A 20,558-nucleotide genomic window follows, 5' to 3' on the forward strand; every position below is an offset into this window, starting at 1 on the left:
GCAAGAACAGTTGAAACCGAGTAAACGTCAAAATAAGTTTGTTCAGGTAGCGTTTTGCCATTGATCGAGTTTCATCTGACGTTTGTTCGGTTTTAAACGGTTCTTGCACGCCTCTGATTTAGGATATGAATAAGTATGGCCAACGAGTGGACCGTGAGTGTCAGATCGGCAGTGCGCCGATTTGTCTACAAGATCGCGCTGATCGCATCGATTAATCACCACAAACGACGACTAAAACTAACTTAATTCATGAGTTGTCCCATTTGTTCCGTTTGTTTTTCATTTCTCTAATTTATTATCAAGGAATATAATCCATTTATGTATACTATCGTCAATCAGAGCAAATGACACTCAAATCACCCAATCTTCTCTGGAATGAAAACTAGATAAATTCCTGTCTCCATCCAGGATCGAACTGAGGACCTCTCGTTATCTAGACGAAAGCTCTACTAACTGAGCTATAATAGTGGCCAAAAAAAAATAATATTTGGTTTATCAAAAAGTTTTGAAAAGTGGTAAATATCCCTCTGTAAAGGCATCTCCCAGGGGCCCATCAAGCCTAATAAAAAGTGAAGATATTTTTCACTTTTCCTTGTAAAAATTTTGCTGATATTGCACCGCGACTTAAACAAATTTGCTTGTAGTTCTTGTATTATTTCGGCGAACATTATGAAATATCTGTTTTTAGGTAGCTTTTAATGCACGATTTCGAAATATATCACACTGATAAGTCAATTCTCTTTAGGAAAAAACTTTCCAATAGTCTTCAGTGCATCTATGCAAAAACGTATGGAAAAATGAAATGTTGAGAGGTCCTTGGCCTCTACACATTGGGAGACATTTTTGTCAAAAATTGCTTTTTTGAAGGAAATGGCATACAGTGTTGTTGGTGGAAACGTCAAAATTCCACCAAAACCATTGTCTTTGGATCTAAATAGTCCCGTAAAGATTCAGTTTTCTTTATTGTATCCTTCATGGCGCTGCGATCGCTTTTTCTGCAGGCACATTTTTTTACCCTTCCTTCAAACGATATTTCCGAATGCAAATTAATGTGAGTTGCTTCAGCAAACGAAGTTAGATCCAAAGACAATGGTCAAAATTTAAATTTTTCACGAAAATTGCTCCCAATTTGTAAAGGCGTTGAAGCATAATACGTCAAATTGCTTCAAAGTGGATCAAAAAGAAGGTCAGGGGTGGAATGATAACTTTTCGATACTATCGAATCGATAGTATCGATAAATCTATATCTGTTAGATTAAGTGAATAAGGACTTTTTACGAATTGTTGGGCCATTCATTGTGAGATTCTTAAAAGAATGAGACTGACAATAAACATCAATATTAGTTACAGGAAGTGCAGCTATCGTTCAAATTTCTTAGAATCGACAGTCGATAGTATCGAAAATAAGTTATCATGTCACCCCAGGATACGTATTTTTTCCTTTTTCAAATTAGAGTTACGACGCACAGTTGCAGAATACGAACGGAATTCAACTAAAATAGAATTAAAATTTACTTTTAAAACTTTGAAGCAAAATATGACGTATTTTGGTATAAACGGTCAGTGTAAACGGATCAGGAAGATTTCATGAAGTCAAAATTTACATCCTTTTTAATTCTCAAACATTTTGCATATGTCTATCTGACTCTGTCGCACTCTAAATTGGATTGAACTAAATTAAATTTGTTGTGACGTTAAAAAGAGGAAAAAGAATGCGAAAGAGTAATATAGACTTATATATATAACGTTTGAGAAAGAAAGAGCCATCAATTTAAACTTAATAAAATTGCAATTTAGGCAAATTATTAAAAAGACCTTTAATACATATAATAGTAAATTTGTAAAAGAAATTTAGCTTAGTATAAAAATCAATTTTGATCAGTAGAAAACCAAATTCAATCATTGATAAATTTATAACCTTTTAAATCAGCTAATCCATCACGAAAATTTAGAAAAAAAATCTAAGTATTATTTTATTTTCTCTGGTATTTCATTTTTAAATTTTTTACTAACTAAAATTATTTTACATGCTTCCGGAACGCTCAGTAGATCAAGAAAATTTCATTAAATCAAAATTTCCATCCCTTTAGTGTTCTCAAACGTGTTGAAATTACTATCCTGCTCTCAAGAACTCTTCTTCTTCTTTTAAGAGTCACGACACATTCCAAGACAAATTCAATTTAGATTTGACTGAAAATACGTGAGATAAATAAACATATGTAATACGTTTGAGAAGAAAAAGAATTGAAAATTTGGTTTCATGAAATTTTCCTGATCTAAAAGACGCTCAATTTCTTTATCAACCAAAATTGATTTTTTTACCGATCAATACTAAAGTTAACAGTGATCAAAATTACGATTTTACTGATCATACCAATTTTTTTAGTGGCCAAATATTAATTTTTCCTCACACAATATTTTTAATGTACTGACCAACTGAATGGTGAGTAGATTCAGTTATATTCACTCAGTACGTTAGGTCAACAATTGTCGTAACTTATTCATCACTTAAATCAACAATTCGTTTATATCAAGTATTTCTCTGTTCAATTAGGAGAATTGGTGATTTACTGAATTTGCCATAATTTTGAGGAAATCATTTGCAAAATGTACAATTAATCGACAGATATGACTTTCAGTACTCAATCGTACTATGATAGCAGCTTGATAGCATACCAAACAAAAAATGTTTTACAGGCGCTATGGTAACTACTTAAAAAGTGCTTAGTCGAAAGTCCTTAATTAAGTACTTAATGAAAATACTTTCATGTCATTAATAGGGAAAATTGGGGCAGCAGTAAACACGGGTAATTGTAAACACTGCATTTTTTAAATCAGATATCAGATGACAGAAGACGAGTTCTATATCAATACATAGAGGGATCCTTATCCACTGAAGAAATGGTTGACATAAGTTTGAGTAGTGTAAAGTGTAGACATATCAGTGCTTTGTGTCTACGACTGTCTTAATATCCCTTGAAAACTAATTAATTAAAAGCTTTCATAAAAAGCCTTAATTAAGTACTTAGTGTTAAGGTAGAATCATGCGATATTGGTTTCGCTATTCGCCACAAGGCGCTGACGTTCGTATTAATTTCAGATTGTCTTCAAATGAGAAAATTAAAACGAAAAAACGGTGAAAACTTAGCCAATAAATGTGCATGACAGTTCCAAAAATTTTATTGATCATCTCTATCTAAACAATTTCAAGTTCTCTGATTAATATTCCATCTATAATTTCATTTGAAACTTCCTCATCTCAACTCTGCTGCTGAAAATGCTCCAAAGACGAGAGCGAATCCTGTCGCTTTATGTACCAAAATTCCTATTTACCTTCTCTGAATTATTATTTTAGATTATGGTGGAGAAAAGTTGAATGGGATGCTCGATACATAAGACGAGAGCAATTTGACGAAGGCAGATCCGAAGAAGAAACTCATGGGAAGGAAATGCGGGACAGATAATTATTTTGTCGTTGACTGCCTGTGGAATTGGATTAAAAACAAATTGTCTGATGCAGAGAAAGATGGGAATCATCCTTATCTGACAAAGTCGAAGTTCGCCCATACAGAGAGATCCTTGAGGACGTGTATGCATAGTTGAGAAAGATGGCAAAAGGTGTGAATTTTTTTCTAAATTGGATGTTCAAAGAGACTTTTGGGATTTCCCGTGGTAGATGCCATTGATTTATGGAAGAAGAGGTCGAAGGACGGGCAAAGTACCAGCTGATGATGCCTTTGTCAACGACAACCAACAATAGACCTTCGGGGATGCTGAAGCAAATTTGGCCACTGTTCAATGGTTCAATTGTTACATCCTTATGGATGTATACGTGGAAAATCCCATGTGCAGACTGCTTCCCGAAGAAGAGAAAACGGATATTGTAATTTGAGACATTTTATTCGCGCCAATTTGAGCCACACTGAGAGAGATATTGGCAAGTTCCGGGGATGATGTTGCCCAGAAATGAGGTCATGCATTTCAAAAACCAACTCTAAACTTCTCAGTGTATTTGCTAAAGGGTGGCAAAGACCATAACTCTAATTTCTTATCTTAGGACATCATCTAAAGCTGCGCACGCCACATTTCTCCCATCCAGCTACCGAATCGTGAGGGTTCGAAGCTTATATACAATCTAATCAAACGTACAAATCATTGAACCTACTGTCGAAAATTCTTCTTGTATTTCGAGGAGGGATCTTTTATATTAAACTACGCAATTTTTATTACATTCTACATCGAGATGTTGTTCAATTTTAACTATAATGAAACTTTCCAAAAGTCTGCAAATGTTTTAAGCTTTCTGAACGAACAATAATACCACCCTATGAACACCAAATACTAGCCGATTTCAATTCAGCTGAAAACATGCATTTCCAGCTGAATTGTGCTGACATTAAAACAATATTCGTGCGGTAATGTTTTTTCCATAATTTGGTTAGCACTTTTTGTTCGAGAACTGCTAACCGGTCAGCATATTTTTGCTGAATGACTCAGCAAAAATATGCTGAAAACGCTGCTTTTTTTAGCTATCTGTGCCAGCTGGGGATGAACAGAGGAGCAACATTAGCTCTGAAAAATGCGACCAGTTTTAGTGTAAAATCTTTCATGTTTTCGTACAGATTTCACGAGATATTTCCAAAACTACGTAGGTTGCCAATTTTGGGTTTTCCGTTGCCTATTCTATATTAAATTGGCTTTTATTTTGTATTTGTATTATTTGCTAATTCATTCTACAATGACAGAAAACAGCTAATAAACTCCAAAGTTTTTTCAACACGCTAGAAACACATGGGAAACATGTGAAATGTCATGCCCCTGGGCAATATCGTTAAAATATCTTCAATATTATAAACATAACCTAAATACTTTCAATATTATGCATACTGTCATGTAGAACAGAGATTATCGTAACTTAGGGCCTTGACAGACTTGGGGATTAGCCGAGAAACGACTTAGCATAATTATATTCGAAATAATGATTAAACAACATTTCTATATTCCACTAAACCGTCTCTCTGATTAAAGGCAGAATCACATTGACAGTAAAATGCTCACAGTATTTCGTTAATTTACGCATTTCATAGAAATTCTTACGCAAATTCTCGATTGCCGTATTACCTTATCTCATACCCGGTTGCACTAGGTGAAAATAATATAAGAAAATTGAAGAAATAAAACGAAAATGTGATAAACAGTGAGCAAAAAAAAACTATAAGACAAATTAGGGCAGAATCACATTGACAGTAAAATGCTCACCGTCACCGTCAAAGCCCTCACCGTATTTCATTGATTTACGCATTTTCATTGCAATTCTTACGCAAATTTTCCATTACGATATTACCTTGTCTCATACTCGGTGGCACTAGGTAAAAATACTATAAGAAAATTGAATAAATAAAGCGAAAATGCGATAAACGGTGAGCAAAAAAAACTGTAGGATTTTTTGCTACAGTTTTTCGTACAGTTTTTTTGCTCACCGTTTATCGCATTTTCGTTTTATTTCTTCAATTATCTTATATTATTTTCACCTAGTGCCACCGAGTATGAGATAATGTAACACGTTAATTGAGAATTTGCGTAAAAATTACAATGAAATTGCGTAATTCAACGAAATACGGTGAGGGCTTTGACGGTGACGGTGAGCATTTTACTGTCAATGTGATTCTGCCCTTAATCGTACAGTTTTTCTGCTCACCGTTTACCAAATTTTCGTTTTATTTGTCCAATTTTCTTATATTATTTTCATCTAGTGCCACCGAGTATGAGATAAGGTAATACGGTAATGGAAAATTTGAGTAAGAATTGCAATGATAATGCATAAATTAACGAAATACGGTGAGGCTACGGCGAGCATTCTATTGTCAATGTGATTCTTCCCTAATGGCCTCTAGACACTAGGAGAAATTTCTTTAAAAAATGTCTTTTTAAAGAAAATTTCCCCCATCCTTGTAGGCAGAAACGTTAGAATTTTTTATGAAAAAAAGCAATTTTTGGCGAAAATTGCTTCTAGTGTGTAGACACCATAAGTCGTAAGGGTCGTAAGTGTATCTAGGGCATTATTCGACACCTAAATCAACCATTCTTGTACAGTCTGTGTATGTCTCTACTGTATAGTCTGTGTTTTCACATTGTTACAAAAATTACTGATACAGGTGATAAAGAAGTTACGACAATTGGTGATCCAAACGACGATGTCTTTTACTGTTTTTTAGATTTTAATTGTTTTAGTTTAGATGATTTCAACTTTTGAGTTCAAAATATAAATTGAGGGGTTATGTTTAAAAAAAGATTATATGTAGGGGTTTCCCGAGCTCCTTAGGTTGCCTGAGATCCCGGAGTGTTCCCTGAAAAATGTATGGATCCCCCGAGCTCCCTGGGTTCCCGGATTATACTCTGAAAAATGTATGGATCGCCCGAGCTCCTTGAGTTCCCGGAGTGTACCCTGAAAAATGTATAAATTGCCCGAGCTCCCTGGGTTCCCGGAGTGTACCCTAAAAAATGTATGGGTTTCTCAGGTTCCCGGAGATTTCTCCGGAGAGATCCCAGAGTATTCCCTGAAAAATGTATGGATCCCCCGAGCTCCCTGGGTTCCCAGAGTATACTCTGAAAAATGTATAAATTGCCCGAGCTCCCTGGGTTCCCGGAGTGTACTCTGAAAAATGTATGGGTTTCTCAGGTTCCCGGAGAGATTTCCCAGAGATTTCCCAGAGATTTCTCCGGAGATCCCAGAGTGTTCCCTGAAAAATGCATGGATCCCCCGAGCTCCCTGGGTTCGCGGAGTGTACCCTGAAAAATTTATAGGTTTTTCAGGTTCCCGGAGAGATCCCTGAAAAATGTATGGGTACCCCGGGTTCCTTGGATTCTCTGGGTTCCCGTAGTGTTCTCTAAAAATGTCTGAGTCTCCCGAGTTTTCTGGGTTCTCGCAGAATTCCCTGAAAAATATATGGAGCCCTCGGGTTCCCGAGGTTCCCTGTTTCCCGGTTTCTCGTAGAGTTCCCTGAAAAATGTGAGTATATCCTGAATTCCCCGTGGATCCCCTTAGTTTTCCGTGATTTCCCCGGGTTCCGTATGGGTTTCTTGGCCAGATTGATTCGAGTTTCCCGAAATGAGTTACCCCTTGATTCAATTTTCAATCTTACGTCTCCTGTTGACTTCGCGATCGATATAGTGAATAACATTTATTCTTTTGTTCAATTTTAGTTGCTAAAAATTATAATAATTTAATTACTTCAACATCTAATTACTGGTAAATTACGGGTAACTAATTTTGAACATTCACAATGGTCCGTCTTGCACAAAACGTTTATTTAAAATGTCCACAGGACTTTTCTCATTCGAAAAATCATGGATTTTGCAGGAGAATTTTCTTAATCTTCTCATAAAACAGGACCATATGTGAAATGGTATTTTTTTCGTGAAAAGATATGTAACACAAAGGCACATAATTCAAAGTGAAGAATTTTCAATGTTGTTTTGAGAATCATCACAAAACGATGAACTCCGTAGCGCATCTGTTCCCTTCAGCTGTTCATTGTGCAGACACATCCATCGATAAATTTACTTTTTTTTATCCTCGTACAACTGACTGTGCCATAAAAGAAGCGTGTCAAATTAATCAAATTCTTATCAGTGGCACAGAGAGCGTCAAGATTCTCTTCCGGGACATCTTGGTTGTATTCACCCCATCGCGATGTGGGTGAGTTATTTGAAAGTAAATATAAGGTAAAGGTGCAGAAGACACAAATTTTCTGATAAAATGGAAGAAGGGTTTATCTATTTTTGTTAGCTGTTGCGAAAAGGTGCAGGGGGAAAAATCCATGTGAAAATTTTTACAATATCCTTGGAATTATTCGTTATAATTTATTTTTGAATATTGTAACGACTTCTTTTTTGGGTGACTTTGGAAGATCTTCACACGATCGTTAGCGGAAAAACCAAAATGAGAAAAGGTGCGAGTTTAATATCATTTGGAATGTGCCAAAGAGTGGAGACAAAGACTTTTGCCATTCAACGCACCTATCTCACGATCAAATAGCACGTTGGCACAACTGCCATTTGGTTGAGATGGCAACAAGATAATGTTAATTACTATTTAAATTTTTAGGATGATTTATGGGTGTTTGTAGGGCGGAAAAAAAAGTGGTCAGCGGAAATAGAGTTTTATCAGGGAGAAGAGAAAATGCTAATTAAAATGTGACTAGACTCACCTTTTTGTCCGTTAACTTTTCACAGCGTCGCTGTTTGCAAATTTGATGGCTCTTATCATTTCTGCACGGAGCACAATCACCACAATTGTCCTTTCTCTGGCATCCGATGCACTCTCCGCACCTCTTCCGCTTCTTCTTCGTCTTTAAAAAACATTGCCCAAAGAAAATTTTCCAAGTTAACAAAAAAAACATTCAACTTTATCTTAGTTGCTGCGACTTATTTCCCAAAAGAACATCCCAAAAAACTTTTTTAATGGAAATGGCAAGCACTTTTGAATAATTTACTCGATAATAATTCAAATTAATTTTTTCCCTCTCACCAGATCTCTCTCACCTTTCCTCATAGAGCAGAAGACTCAAATGATGGTGAAAGATACGATTTTCTTCTCTCTTTTTTTTTTTGGAAATCTACGCAATTGTTCCCAAAAAAAAGACAACCGCCTGAAGAGAATGTCTCGAAAGTATCATGAAAAATATGTGAAAATTATTCATGAATAGATTCTGTAGAGAATAAATGATGAGCTTTTAGCAACTTTGCTACTTTTCCCAGTGCTCAAGGGATTTTTTCGTACTTTTTTTCGTTTGGAAAATAGTGTTAAAAGTTTTGAAAGTTTTTTTTCCCATCCGTCCATGCAGATTCTATAACTCTGACAATCAGAGTTGTTAGTGCTGTGGTGTAAAATTTACAAAATTTAAATTTTACTTTATCAATGTCTCCGGCAAACTTTTTCAAAAATTTCACGAAATCAAAATTTCTATCCCTCTCAAACTTATTGCACAGATCCTACTTTTTTGCACTCAAATCTAAATTGATTTTTTTGTGATGTTTAATAGAAGAAGAAGAGTGCGTAACGGCGTTATCACACTTGCACATTAAAATTTTAATGTGATTCACATTAATTGTCGCTTGTGAGCGTCCAAATATGTTATTTGTGTCTTTGAGTCATTTAATATTTGGGCTTTTTCTATTTATTGATAAAGAAGTGGACATGGCCTGCAAAAATAAGTTTAAATTTACCTAAAGCATAAATATTTTTCACATTAAAAAATTAAAGAGAAAATCGCATTAATTTTTCGCATTAATGCTATAAATCAATTTATATCAAATTTTGCGGGCCAAGTCTACCTTTTTATCAACAAATAGATCAAATTTTGAATATAAAATGATTCAAACACACAAATTACACAATTCGACTCTCACCAGCGACAATTAATGTGAATCATATTAAAATTTTAATGTGCAAGTGTGATAACACAGTAAGAGTGAGCTGGACATTTATAGCTTCCGGCACAACTTTTAGATCAGGAAAAAATCACAAAGTAAAAATTAAGTTCTCTTTCTACCCCAAAAGATTTGCATAAGTCTATCTCAGTCCTTCGGTCTCAAAATTGGACTGAACTAAATTAAATTTGGTGTGATGTTTGCAAGAAGAAGAGTGCGAAAGAGTAAGATATACTTATGCAAACATTTTAAGAAGAAAAAGGATTTGAATTTCGATTTCATGAAATTTTCCTTACCAAAAAGGTGTGCCGGAGTCATTGATCGCAATTTCGAAAATAATTATTTATAGCTCCGGCACACCTTTTAGATCAGGAAAATTTCAAAAACTCGAAATTCGAATCGCTTTTTTTCCCAAAAGATTTGCGTAAGTCCATCTCATTCTTTCACACTCTTCTTCTTCTTTTAAAAATCAAAACAAATTCAATTTAGCTCAATCGAATTTGGAGGGCATGAGAAGGAGATAGACAATTTTTCCTGATCTAAAAGGTGTGCCGCGGCCATTATGGCTCTGGCACGCCTTTTAGATCAAGAAAATTTCTTGAAGTCAAAATTCGAATCCCTTTCTTCTTCACATGCTTTGAGTAAGTCTATCTCATTCTTTCGCACTCTTCTTCTTCTTTTAAACATCACTCCAAATTTAATTTAACTCAATCGAATTTGGAGTGCAAAAGAATAAGATAGACATATGCAAAACCTATGAGAAAGAAAAGGATGTGAGTTTTGACTTTATGAAATTTTCCTGACCTAGAAGGTGTGCCGGAGCCATTATCTTTTTCATTCTAAAAATGAAAAAGCAATCACACAATTTACAAAATTTTCCACCAAATAAGCGAGTTCAAAAAATAGTTAAAGGTAAGATACAACATGATAATTTTGAATGGGACTTAAATTTGAATTTTAAGATCTCCTAACTGATTTATATGGACAAAAGAAAAAGACCATGAAGAAATCCTCTTCTTTATCTTATTTTTACGAAACCGTCAAAATTTGATTCTGTTATGTCAAAAAAAGTAAAATATTTAAAGTTCGTTGGGAAAATAATCTGCGTTTCTCTTGTGGAACGTGAAGATGGCGCGACAAGCAGCTGTCAAAATTAGAAATCGAAATTAGATTTCGGTTCAATTTCATAAGTCTAGAAATGTGTTTGAAAAGTCTATGAAAATGTTTTTTATCATTTTTTTATTATTTTATTCACAAACAAACACTAAATCTACTGCTTTTTGGCGCTTTTGAGAGACTCCAGGAAACTTGTATGCCATATAGAATTAAGACAGTGTATTCAAAATTTTTAAAATCATGGCCTGAATTCTGAGACGAAGATCAAGATCAAGTTGAGTAACTTGTCAAATGTGTTATATTATAACCTTAAAATCCAAGTCACTAACCATGTACATTTCAAGATTTTTAGTTCTGTAACCAATATTTCAAGTTTATAAGACTTTTCAAAAATTTATTTCTATACATTATTTTTATTTAGAATACAGCTTTCAATAAGAAAATTAGTTCGAAAAATACAGTATTTACTTGTATTCATAGACAAATATACATGTATTCCAAGAATTAAAATTAATTGGATATTGATTCTAATTCTGAAAATTATAAGAAATTCAGTTAATTTACTCGGAATATGAACGACGCGACGCGGTTGAACTCAAAATGTAAAATTTGAGGTTATGTGAAAAAAATTACATATGGCATCTGAATTAGATGCATTTTTCTTCGGTACTTCCTTATTATCACCGTATTATTTGAATTTCCTCCACAATTTTTACTTATTTAATGACATATTACAATGATAAAATCTTTAAATATATTATTTATGATTTACGGTAAATTTTCCCTGCTTTTCTGATTGATTTATCTGTTGATTTTCAGGGTTAATTAAGATTTTTTTTGTCGTAATGAGCATGTTCGATGCAGGTTACACAATATTTTACCGACCAATACAACTTTGACTTGCCCTAATTTATCGACAAATAAGTTTTCCTGGAAAATTTTGATTTGGGATTGCATATTAAAAGCAGATAATGCATTAAATTTTTTAAAAGCACTATTTTTTTTTTGATCTCGAGACATTCTGCAATGAGGCTAGATCATCAATTTGGAATCATTGTAATTTACAACAGAGAAAAAATATATTTCGTAAAATTGTTTGTAAATGTTTGTGACTGTGAATTCCTTCTGGGGACCTACAAAATGCTCGTAAGTCGTATAATGTGCTAAAAAGTTTAACTTCTTTCATAAACATTGTTCGTAACAGAGGGTGACATTCGCTCTGAGAAATGCAACCAGTTTTAGTGTAAATTTTTTCCTGTTTTCGTACACATTTCATTTCATTTCTCCGAAACTACGTAGGTTGCCAATTTGCGGTTTTCGGTTGGCCATTCCATATTAAATTGGCTTTTATTTTGTATTTGTATTTTTTGCTAATTCAATCTACAATGACAGAAAACAGCTAATAAACTCAAAAGTTTTTTCGGCACGCTAGAAACATATGGGAAACATAGGAAACGTCATGCTCCTGGTTTGTAACATGATCACTTGACGAGCATGTTTTGTTCATTCACAAACATTTGTTCGTACATTTTCTGTTTGTCTCACGAATCTTTGCGAAAAAAATGACAAAATTATACGAACATTCTTGTGTGTTTACGAACATTTACGAACATATTTTGTTAAGGGATCATATGACGAGCAATGTTTGTGAAAAAGTACGAACTTTTTCAAACTCATTCGTGAGTTATTCGTAATGCCCTCTAGTCAGGCATACGGCTTAAGCCGCGACTTAGAGGGAAACTGATGGAAATGTAGTCTAATCAAAATTTTAAATATGATCGAGTTAAGCTGTCTCTCAGGTTAAGTCGTAGGTATTCCCAGCACGTTTTCCACTGGGAATTCACACACATTAACAAACAATTTTATGGAAATATTTTTACAGCTCGAACTCAAAGAGAGAGCAGTTATATAATCGACTTTTTTCAACTTCTTACTGTTCTGGAGCTTAAACGGTAAGAGATATCGACTTCCGGTCTTGGATGACCCCTCGTCAAATGACATTATCTCATACCCAACCTCTTTACTTTTTCCCCTCTCCTTTCGTACGTTCCCTATCCCTCAAAAATAGGTCAAAAATGAGGTTTTTACAATTTTGCAAAAAATTGGCCCAAGCTTTTTCAATGATTTTTGAATAAGTTTTAGAGCTTGTCCTGGCAAACATTTAGCCCAAACATACCTATGACCGGAAAATTTGCCATTTTGAATTTTTGAAGGTCAAAGTTCAACCACTTTGGAAGGCTCATTTTTCAACCGATTTGGTTAAATTTGGATTTTTTAGAAAAGTATTGCAAATTAGAACCCGGCTGCATCGGTCTTCATCGGTAATGAACCGGTTAAGTACCGATTTTTGAATAATTTTACATCCCTGGTAATTGATATTCCCTAAAAATGAACATTTTTCGATTTTTCTCAAAATTGGCCCAAGCTTTTTCAATGATTTTTGGATATTATTGAAGGTCAAAAGTCAAATACTTTGGAAGGCTCATTTTTCTTTTTGGTTAAATTTGCATTTTTTAGAAAAGTATTGCAAATTAGAACCCGGCTGTATCGGTCTTCATCGGTAATGAATCGGTTAAGTACCGTTTTTTTTATTTTGAAATGCTTTTGTGATTTATGAATCAATTTGATCTCTAATAGATCAGTTATTCCAAAAGATTATGCAAAAAGCTAATTCACGGTGAGCTCTATCTCGTGAGTTCGAGCATTCCGCAAAGCTGGGACGCTTTGCCATCTCTTTTTTCTGTGTGCTTAAAATTATTTATGGTATCAAAATAAACGAAAAGAACCTTACCTGCTTCTCTCCCGTGTCCTCCCCTCCATCAGCCATCCCCATGGAACCCATTGGGCTCTTGAAGCTGGCCGTACTGGAGACAGCAGCCACCTGACCCGAATTCACGTCGCCCAGTTCCATTGCACTGCTCTCAGACTCAGCACTGGATTCCAGTGAGCTGGCTCGGATTTTCCTGCGCTCTTTCTTGCGCACGTCACATCTCGTGGGTGAAGCTGTGTCCTTGGCCACGGAGCCCGCTTTTGAGCCATCAAAGCCATTGTCGAGCAGTGGATTCTGGAAGTTACTGTGATGCAGGCCATTCTTCAGATCGAAGTTGGCTGGTTCATTCTTGAGCACAGTCACGACATTCTGTCCCGGAAAAGTGGCAATGGGCTGATAGAGCTGAATATGACGCTCATCGAGGTACTGCTGCTGAATGGTGGGTATGTCCCGGGCTTGAATTGGTGCCGGTACTAGGGGATAGGTGCGTGTGTTGACAGCTGTTAGTGTGTGAAAACTGGGACTTGGCAGAGTGGTCAGGCCCGTTTGAAGAGGATTGATGGGCGTGAGTTGAGTGAGAGAGCCATTGCCGGGGGATGCAGAGCTGGGGGACACGGGCACAGGGACAGGCTGTGGTAGGCTTGGCTCTGGCACAAGCGGTGGATCTGAGTATGAGTGGAATTGACTCTGGAAGGAGGGGAGCTTCGAGAAGGGCTCGAAACCCTTATCCTTGGAGTCCATCTCCCAGGGCCTGGTATAGTTGCTGGCTTGCTGGGATGCGATGACGTCGGTGCTGCGATCACCACGCTCGTAGTATTCCCATGAGGTGGGGTCCAGGTCGCTGGAGAAATTTGTGAATGAGGGCAAACTATGATCGGCTGCGTCTTCTGTTGAGGCGCTCATCATTGATGCCATGCTACATCGCGATAGCGTCTAGCCGACATTTTTGCTCATCCGCCGAGATCCTTTCTTTTCGATTTCTTTTTTAGTTTTGTTTTTTTTGTTAGGTTTAATCCTTGGCTATTCCTTGGTTTTTAGGGACAAACTCTACTCACTAACACGAAAATTTGTACTCAGTGTCTTAGTTTGTTTTTTTTTGTTTTTTTGCGATCGAGGTAGAGATTTTGTGGTCAAATCTGGCACTCACAAATTCACAAGGACTCTTTTTTACACAATTTTCTTCTTTTTTTGGTATACACTGTTAAACAGAAGGCTTCGATAATTCCAAAAGAAAATAAAACCCTCAGAAATTACACTTCAATTCGTGAAATGTTTCGCAGTAGAAAAATAAATAACTCTTCACACTATTTTACTAATTGTTTTTTTTTTATTTTTAAATTTATTTTTTGAGTTTTTTTTTAGAAAAAACGGTCACTGGCTCTAAAGTGTTTTATTTTTTTATTTTCTTGATTTATTTTTGGTTATTTGTTGATTTGCTCACGTTTTTTTTTAAATATCGCGTTTCAATTTGGTTATTAGAGGTAACTTTCAATATAAACTTCTTTTACGATTACTTATGGGCACATGAATTGATTTTTGTATTGATTTCTTTTATGTCAATTACTTTACTATTTTTTTTTAGTTGTAAAAATCTTTTTACATTTGAACACTTTTTTCCTTACTATTTTTTTTTGTTTTGTAAATATTTTCCTTTGTACTGATTTATCGGACACTTGAGTTACTTTTTTTTTGTGTGTTTGTGTAATTTTTGTTTTTTTTTTAGTAGAAAATATTCTCCCTTTTTCCCTTCTTCAAATCAATTTTTTTTTTAATACTGAAAAATTGAACCATGGAAAATGTTGTGTGATATGAAAATCAATATTTTGTGCTGATGCTCCGTTCTCGTTCAAAATATTATTGCGTGGAAATTTTATTGTCCTCTCTTTCTCGCAGAAATTATGTGGTGTAAAATTTATTTTTGGTTTCAAATCAGACTTTTGCGATTTTCCCTTCTAAGTGTCTTTTCCCGAAAAAAAACGTTTTTAAATTAATTTCAATGTCACTTTTGAATTTGTTTTTAAAAGAGCAACTTTATCTTTTCAAATTATTTATGTGCGAGAAATAAATTAGTTTCAATAAATAAATAAGTTAGGGGTAATTAGTGTGCTTTTTTTCTATTATACACAAAAATTTATTAAAAGAGAATTTAATTTTAATGCTTTGGTTACGTTCCTATCGGATGAAAATCCACCGGCATCTGCAAGAAAAAATTAGAAAGAAAAAAAATTATAAGAGGGAATGTATTTGAGAAGAAAAATATTCCCTCAATCATCAGGGTTTGGGGATATCAATGAGATGTTATGTAATAAATATAAAAATAATAATTGTCTTCAATTTCGGATATTTCTACGCGCATTCGTTGGTTAACTTTTTCGCCTCACTCCCTCCTGGCCAGGATTCCATAACTCGCCAAAGAGTATTGATTGAGGCCATTAATCACGAAACCATTAATTAAAATAAATGACAAATCGAAAAAGGCCAAACTGACTAATAGAACTGGGCAATATTGGCATTTGTGCGACCCCCCTAACCTCCCACTTACGGTTCACCCTCTCGTACGCACACTCTCTCTGCCTTTTTTTTCAATTACCCTCCAACCACCCACCACCCAAAATCATACGCGAGAGCTTTCCGCCATTGGACACACATTATCCAACGTACATTTCTCTCTTGCGTACATATTTACTTTCGATTCACTGAATATTTAAGCGATATTTGCACTAACACGACAAATGCGCCATTCTAATTGGAAATCTCCATAGAGAGAAAAAGATTTTTCCAACATGTCACCTAATGATATCACATGAAAAACAACGCAATTTCCTCAGATTTTCTTTTTATTATTATTTGCAGAGCACTTGGGAACTCTAAATTACCCAATAAAAGCAATGTTCTATACTTGAAACCTTAGAAAAAGTTTGAAAAGTCTGATTGGCAAAAAAACTAAATTCTTGTTCTGAGTTCTGATTTAGCCTGTATAGCCAAGACCTAGTGGCTATATTAATTTAATTTTAATTATTTTTCAAAAATGTACTTAGGTTGCGTCTGCCGCCGACTTACCATTACCGGTAGACTCATTTCGCTTGGTAAGGAAAGTGGGGAGTCGCAAGGTACAGGATGTGGGATTAAGTGACAAAGAGATTCATAGAAGCACGTGCTGTTATCACTGAATTCAGCTAGGAGAAAAATTCTTCGAATAAAAGGGATAGAACTTATTCACAACTACACTCTTAGAAAAGTTTAGACATGATAACTAATGAAAATTAGTTGTTCGGGCGATTATTATCAAATCTATTTAAAATAGTTCTTTTAATCTTAAAACATTATACTCATAATAAATTTATTAGTAGTGTGAATATATGGCAATATTTACGTGGATAAGTTGCTGCAATTATTTCATAATGCTTTCATACAATTATATTTGCTTGTGTTAATTAAATGAAATCGATATCCCAACTAATATTGGTCACTAATTCCTCTTAGTACTCACAACCATTGTAAATAGATGGGCCTATATTTTCATAAAGTTCTGACAACTTTTTCAATAGTAAAGAGTGTTTTGAATTTGAATTGAATTGAATTTATTTCATCTCATTCTTGATCTTTCCCACCCCCCATGCGGCCACCGCCGTCTTAGCGTTGATTCCAACCTCCAGGACTAAACGGTGGAAATGTCCTTTCTCTGGTTGTATGTTACGGATTTTACAATATGTTTTTTTTTACTAATGCGTTAAAGCTTTTTCAAACTTCAAACAACCACCGTGCTTCAGTCTTACGGAAGAGGTGCATGTGAAAGGATGTCGCGTCTTCCAAGTCCCACTATCTTAAGGGAACTTTACACTTTATATGCCAAATTCTCCTTGGATAATCAGTGCGAATCTCAGGAGAATATTTTCTAAAATCAATTTATCGCTTGTGATTGTATCAAGGATTTTGAAAAAAAATTGGTTTATAAATTATAGAGTGTCCATAACATTAGTAATATTGTGCATAATTTTATCTGAAAACTTCCGTTGGATGCTTATGCTCTTATACATGAATTTGTATAAGAAAATGGAACATGATGAATATGAATAGCATAAAATAATTTTATTAATTCTAAACAAGCCAACTATTACGAATTAATCTTCGTAACTAATAAGATATAGGCATCACAATAAATGGTAGATAGTAACTACAACTAATATGATATAGTTATCACAGCCAATAAGATGGGTATCAACCCCATTTATTTAGTAATTGGAACTAATATGTTATAGTACCCATTACTATTTAGATTTAGTTGTGATAACTAAATGAAAAGGATACTTTAACTAATTGTGGTCAATTGTTTTATTTAGTTACCCAACCTAAATATATAGTTGGGTCTATATTCACTATATTTTATAGTTCTAATCACTGCATATGAGCTTGTACGAACTATTTTTTTCTAAGAGTGTACTGTCAAGTGCGCTAATCCGGGCGCTTCGCTATATCGATCGTTATGACTACGCTAACTAGATAAAATCCACTTTAAAGGATATTTTTATTTCTATGAAGATTTAAAACACGGATTATGGCCTAGGTAGTATCAGAAATCCCTTGTGACTCGATTTATCCCAATTATCTCCATGTAGGTGTTAACATAAATGTAATGTGAAAAAATCTTTGCTATTTAATGTTTTTGAATTGTTCCAATATAAAATTTGTAGACCTAAAGAAGGAGACAAACATCTCCGAAACGTCCTGTGAAGTAAAAAGTGAATAAGTCCAAACATAGGTCATAATCCGTGTTTTAAATCTTCATCAAGTATAACTAACTGACCGTACCATTCCAATTTTTATTTTTATTTCCGTAATATAGTTACTACAGTAACATAACTATTCAACTTTGAGAAAAAGCAAAAATAATATTTTTATGCATTAAATAAGTAAGTGTAACCAACACATTTCAAACTTGTGCTAGCTGGATTCTGTACTAAAAAGTTTCTTGCAGAGATATTTTCGCTAATAACAGCTGATTGATTGAAAATATTTATTGTTTTTTCCTTGTGAAAAAAATATTTTATATCCAAAGGTTTAATTAAAAGTTAAGTGCAATCATTCCTCTACAAGGTGAGTAAATCTATTAACATGAAATAATAATATTTTATAAAGAAATTAATGAATTTGTGGCTTTTGACATTTTACTCTAAAATGGGCGCTTCGCAAATCAATATTTCTTTCCTGGAAACGCATCGTTCAGCACTCTTGTTGAGATACAGAAGGGAACAAAGAAAAAGATTCCTAAGAACAAACCTTATTCTAAGGAAGATCTAAAGGATGCCTTGAAATGTGTACGAGATGGTTCTACCATAACCCATCCATCTAAAACATTTGATGTACCAAGGGCGCCACTCCCAAGTAGCAATTTGAAGTAAGATTACCGTTGGATGTATGTATTCTGGATTCCAAAATCGGGTTCTATGACGGTCGTCAGAGAGTCTAATGACGGAAAGTGGGGAATAATATGACGGTAATTACGGAAGTCATTTGGCGTCATAATAACTCTGAGATTACTCGCTCACGACTAAAATATGACGCCGACTTACAGTAACGTCCAGTGTCCCTATAAAAAATCTTCCCCTCACTGGGTATATACGAGGCATATATATCTATCTATATGCACAGGTTTTGTGTCGGTTGCATTCAAAATCAATTTGTTTACATTTTGACAAAGTAATAAAGAAAATTAATTTCTTGGTAACTAATTTTTCTTGTTTTTAATTTTCTTAAATTTATTTTTTCTGGCTCATATTATATTTAAAATAACACGGGAAATTCTAGAACAATAAAAAAAAATGATAATTTATTAAAAGAAAGAAAAAACCGTTGGGGATTTCAAAAAAAAAGTTGTGCTCAGAGAGAGAACTGTCAAAAAAAGTACCCAAACCGTGCATATAGAGAGACAGCACTGTACATATTGAAAATATTATACTTCAAATTTTGGAATTTCGTGCTTATACGCACGCTGTCCCAAATCACAAGCACTTCCACACTTTTACAAAGTTTTAAGATTGGTACTAAAAAGATTTTACTTTGTGACAATATTTTTTTGCTATTTTTTTTATTTGTTAATAAAATTTTAATTTTTACAAGAGACCATTTAAAGAACAACAACTGCTTTGTTTAATTTTTTCCTCTAAAAAATCTTGAACTATGTGAAACAACTCCTTCCTTTCTTATAAAATTTTATAGTTGTTTTATTCAAATAGTTTTACGACTTTCCTAATTTAAGAAATAATTCTTTAATCGCTACTATCTTTTTGGTTTATTTTCATGAGAAATAGCTTTCAAATAAAAGCTCTGAATATAAAAAAATGTGTTTTTTTCTTTGGAATTACTCTTTAGGTATCAGACTTACTACAAACTAGAGAGTTGAATATAATTTCGAGAGTTTGATTCACCTTTCAACCCCTCTAACTGAGTCCCTCTCGAAATGTTCTATTGGGTGCATTTTCAATGACGAAAAATGAGCCCTTTGGGGTAGGATTAGAGAGCTACAAACGCGCAGAGATACTTTATCAGGATTAGAGAGACATTAACACACACATTTCGGGAGATTGTCCTCAATGGTGTGGCGAGGAGTTAATATTCAGCTCCCCACTGAGTTTACTTAAAAAGGATTGAATGGCGCACATGGAGGGAAGAATTGGTTGGTTTCTCACACTTCCGGACACTCTTTGGCAATGTGTTAATGTGTTTCCAACAGAAAAAGCCACCTGCTTGTCCTCCACCACAGAAGATGACTCAAGTTCATCGTCACAAAAATTTTAACCTTCCGCGAGAGTTCAAGGTTTACCCGAGACAGAATTCTGGGAATGTGTCCTGATAATCTGGAAGCTCATTGCCACTTTCCAGTCCCCAATGATTCCATCTCTCTCCCTTTGGGAAAGGCGACACCCCTCAATTGACACGCTATATGGGTATGTTTTATTCATGGTAGCACTCGCTGACTACCTCACCTCTGGCAGACTCCACAAAAACTTTCGCGGGAGATGCTTCTGGGGATGGAGGATCGAAGCTCTAAATTGAAGACTTTGTGACATTTCACGTGTCACATTACAAATCGAGAAAAATATGAAGGCAGAATTGTGAATGATTCCTTCCATTTTGGAGAAAGACATAATGGATTGCCTGTTAAAATTCAATATCTAAACTCCGTGTCACTTTTCAGAAGTATCCCTTTTTGGTTACAAAGTTCACGATACTTCCCTGCCAC

The 20,558-nt window shown here is 34.7% G+C and overlaps 1 protein-coding gene across 3 annotated transcripts in view; it reads right to left on the reverse strand.

Moving 5' to 3' along the window:
• The window catches only part of LOC129800497 (methylcytosine dioxygenase TET), a 173,584-nt gene that overhangs the window by 133,994 nt on the left and 19,032 nt on the right, over positions 1-20,558 (reverse strand). For all 3 annotated transcript variants that reach the window (XM_055844920.1, XM_055844919.1, XM_055844918.1), the window contains exons 2-3: positions 13,340-15,515; positions 8,211-8,351 (exon numbers count right to left, since the gene is read on the reverse strand). In XM_055844920.1, coding sequence (XP_055700895.1) covers positions 8,211-8,351; positions 13,340-14,233 — 1,035 coding nt within the window. In that variant the 5' untranslated portion in view covers positions 14,234-15,515. The remainder of the gene's footprint in view (positions 1-8,210; positions 8,352-13,339; positions 15,516-20,558) is intronic.

This window comes from Phlebotomus papatasi, chromosome 2 (genome assembly GCF_024763615.1).
Source record: "Phlebotomus papatasi isolate M1 chromosome 2, Ppap_2.1, whole genome shotgun sequence".
NCBI lineage: Eukaryota > Metazoa > Arthropoda > Insecta > Diptera > Psychodidae > Phlebotomus > Phlebotomus papatasi.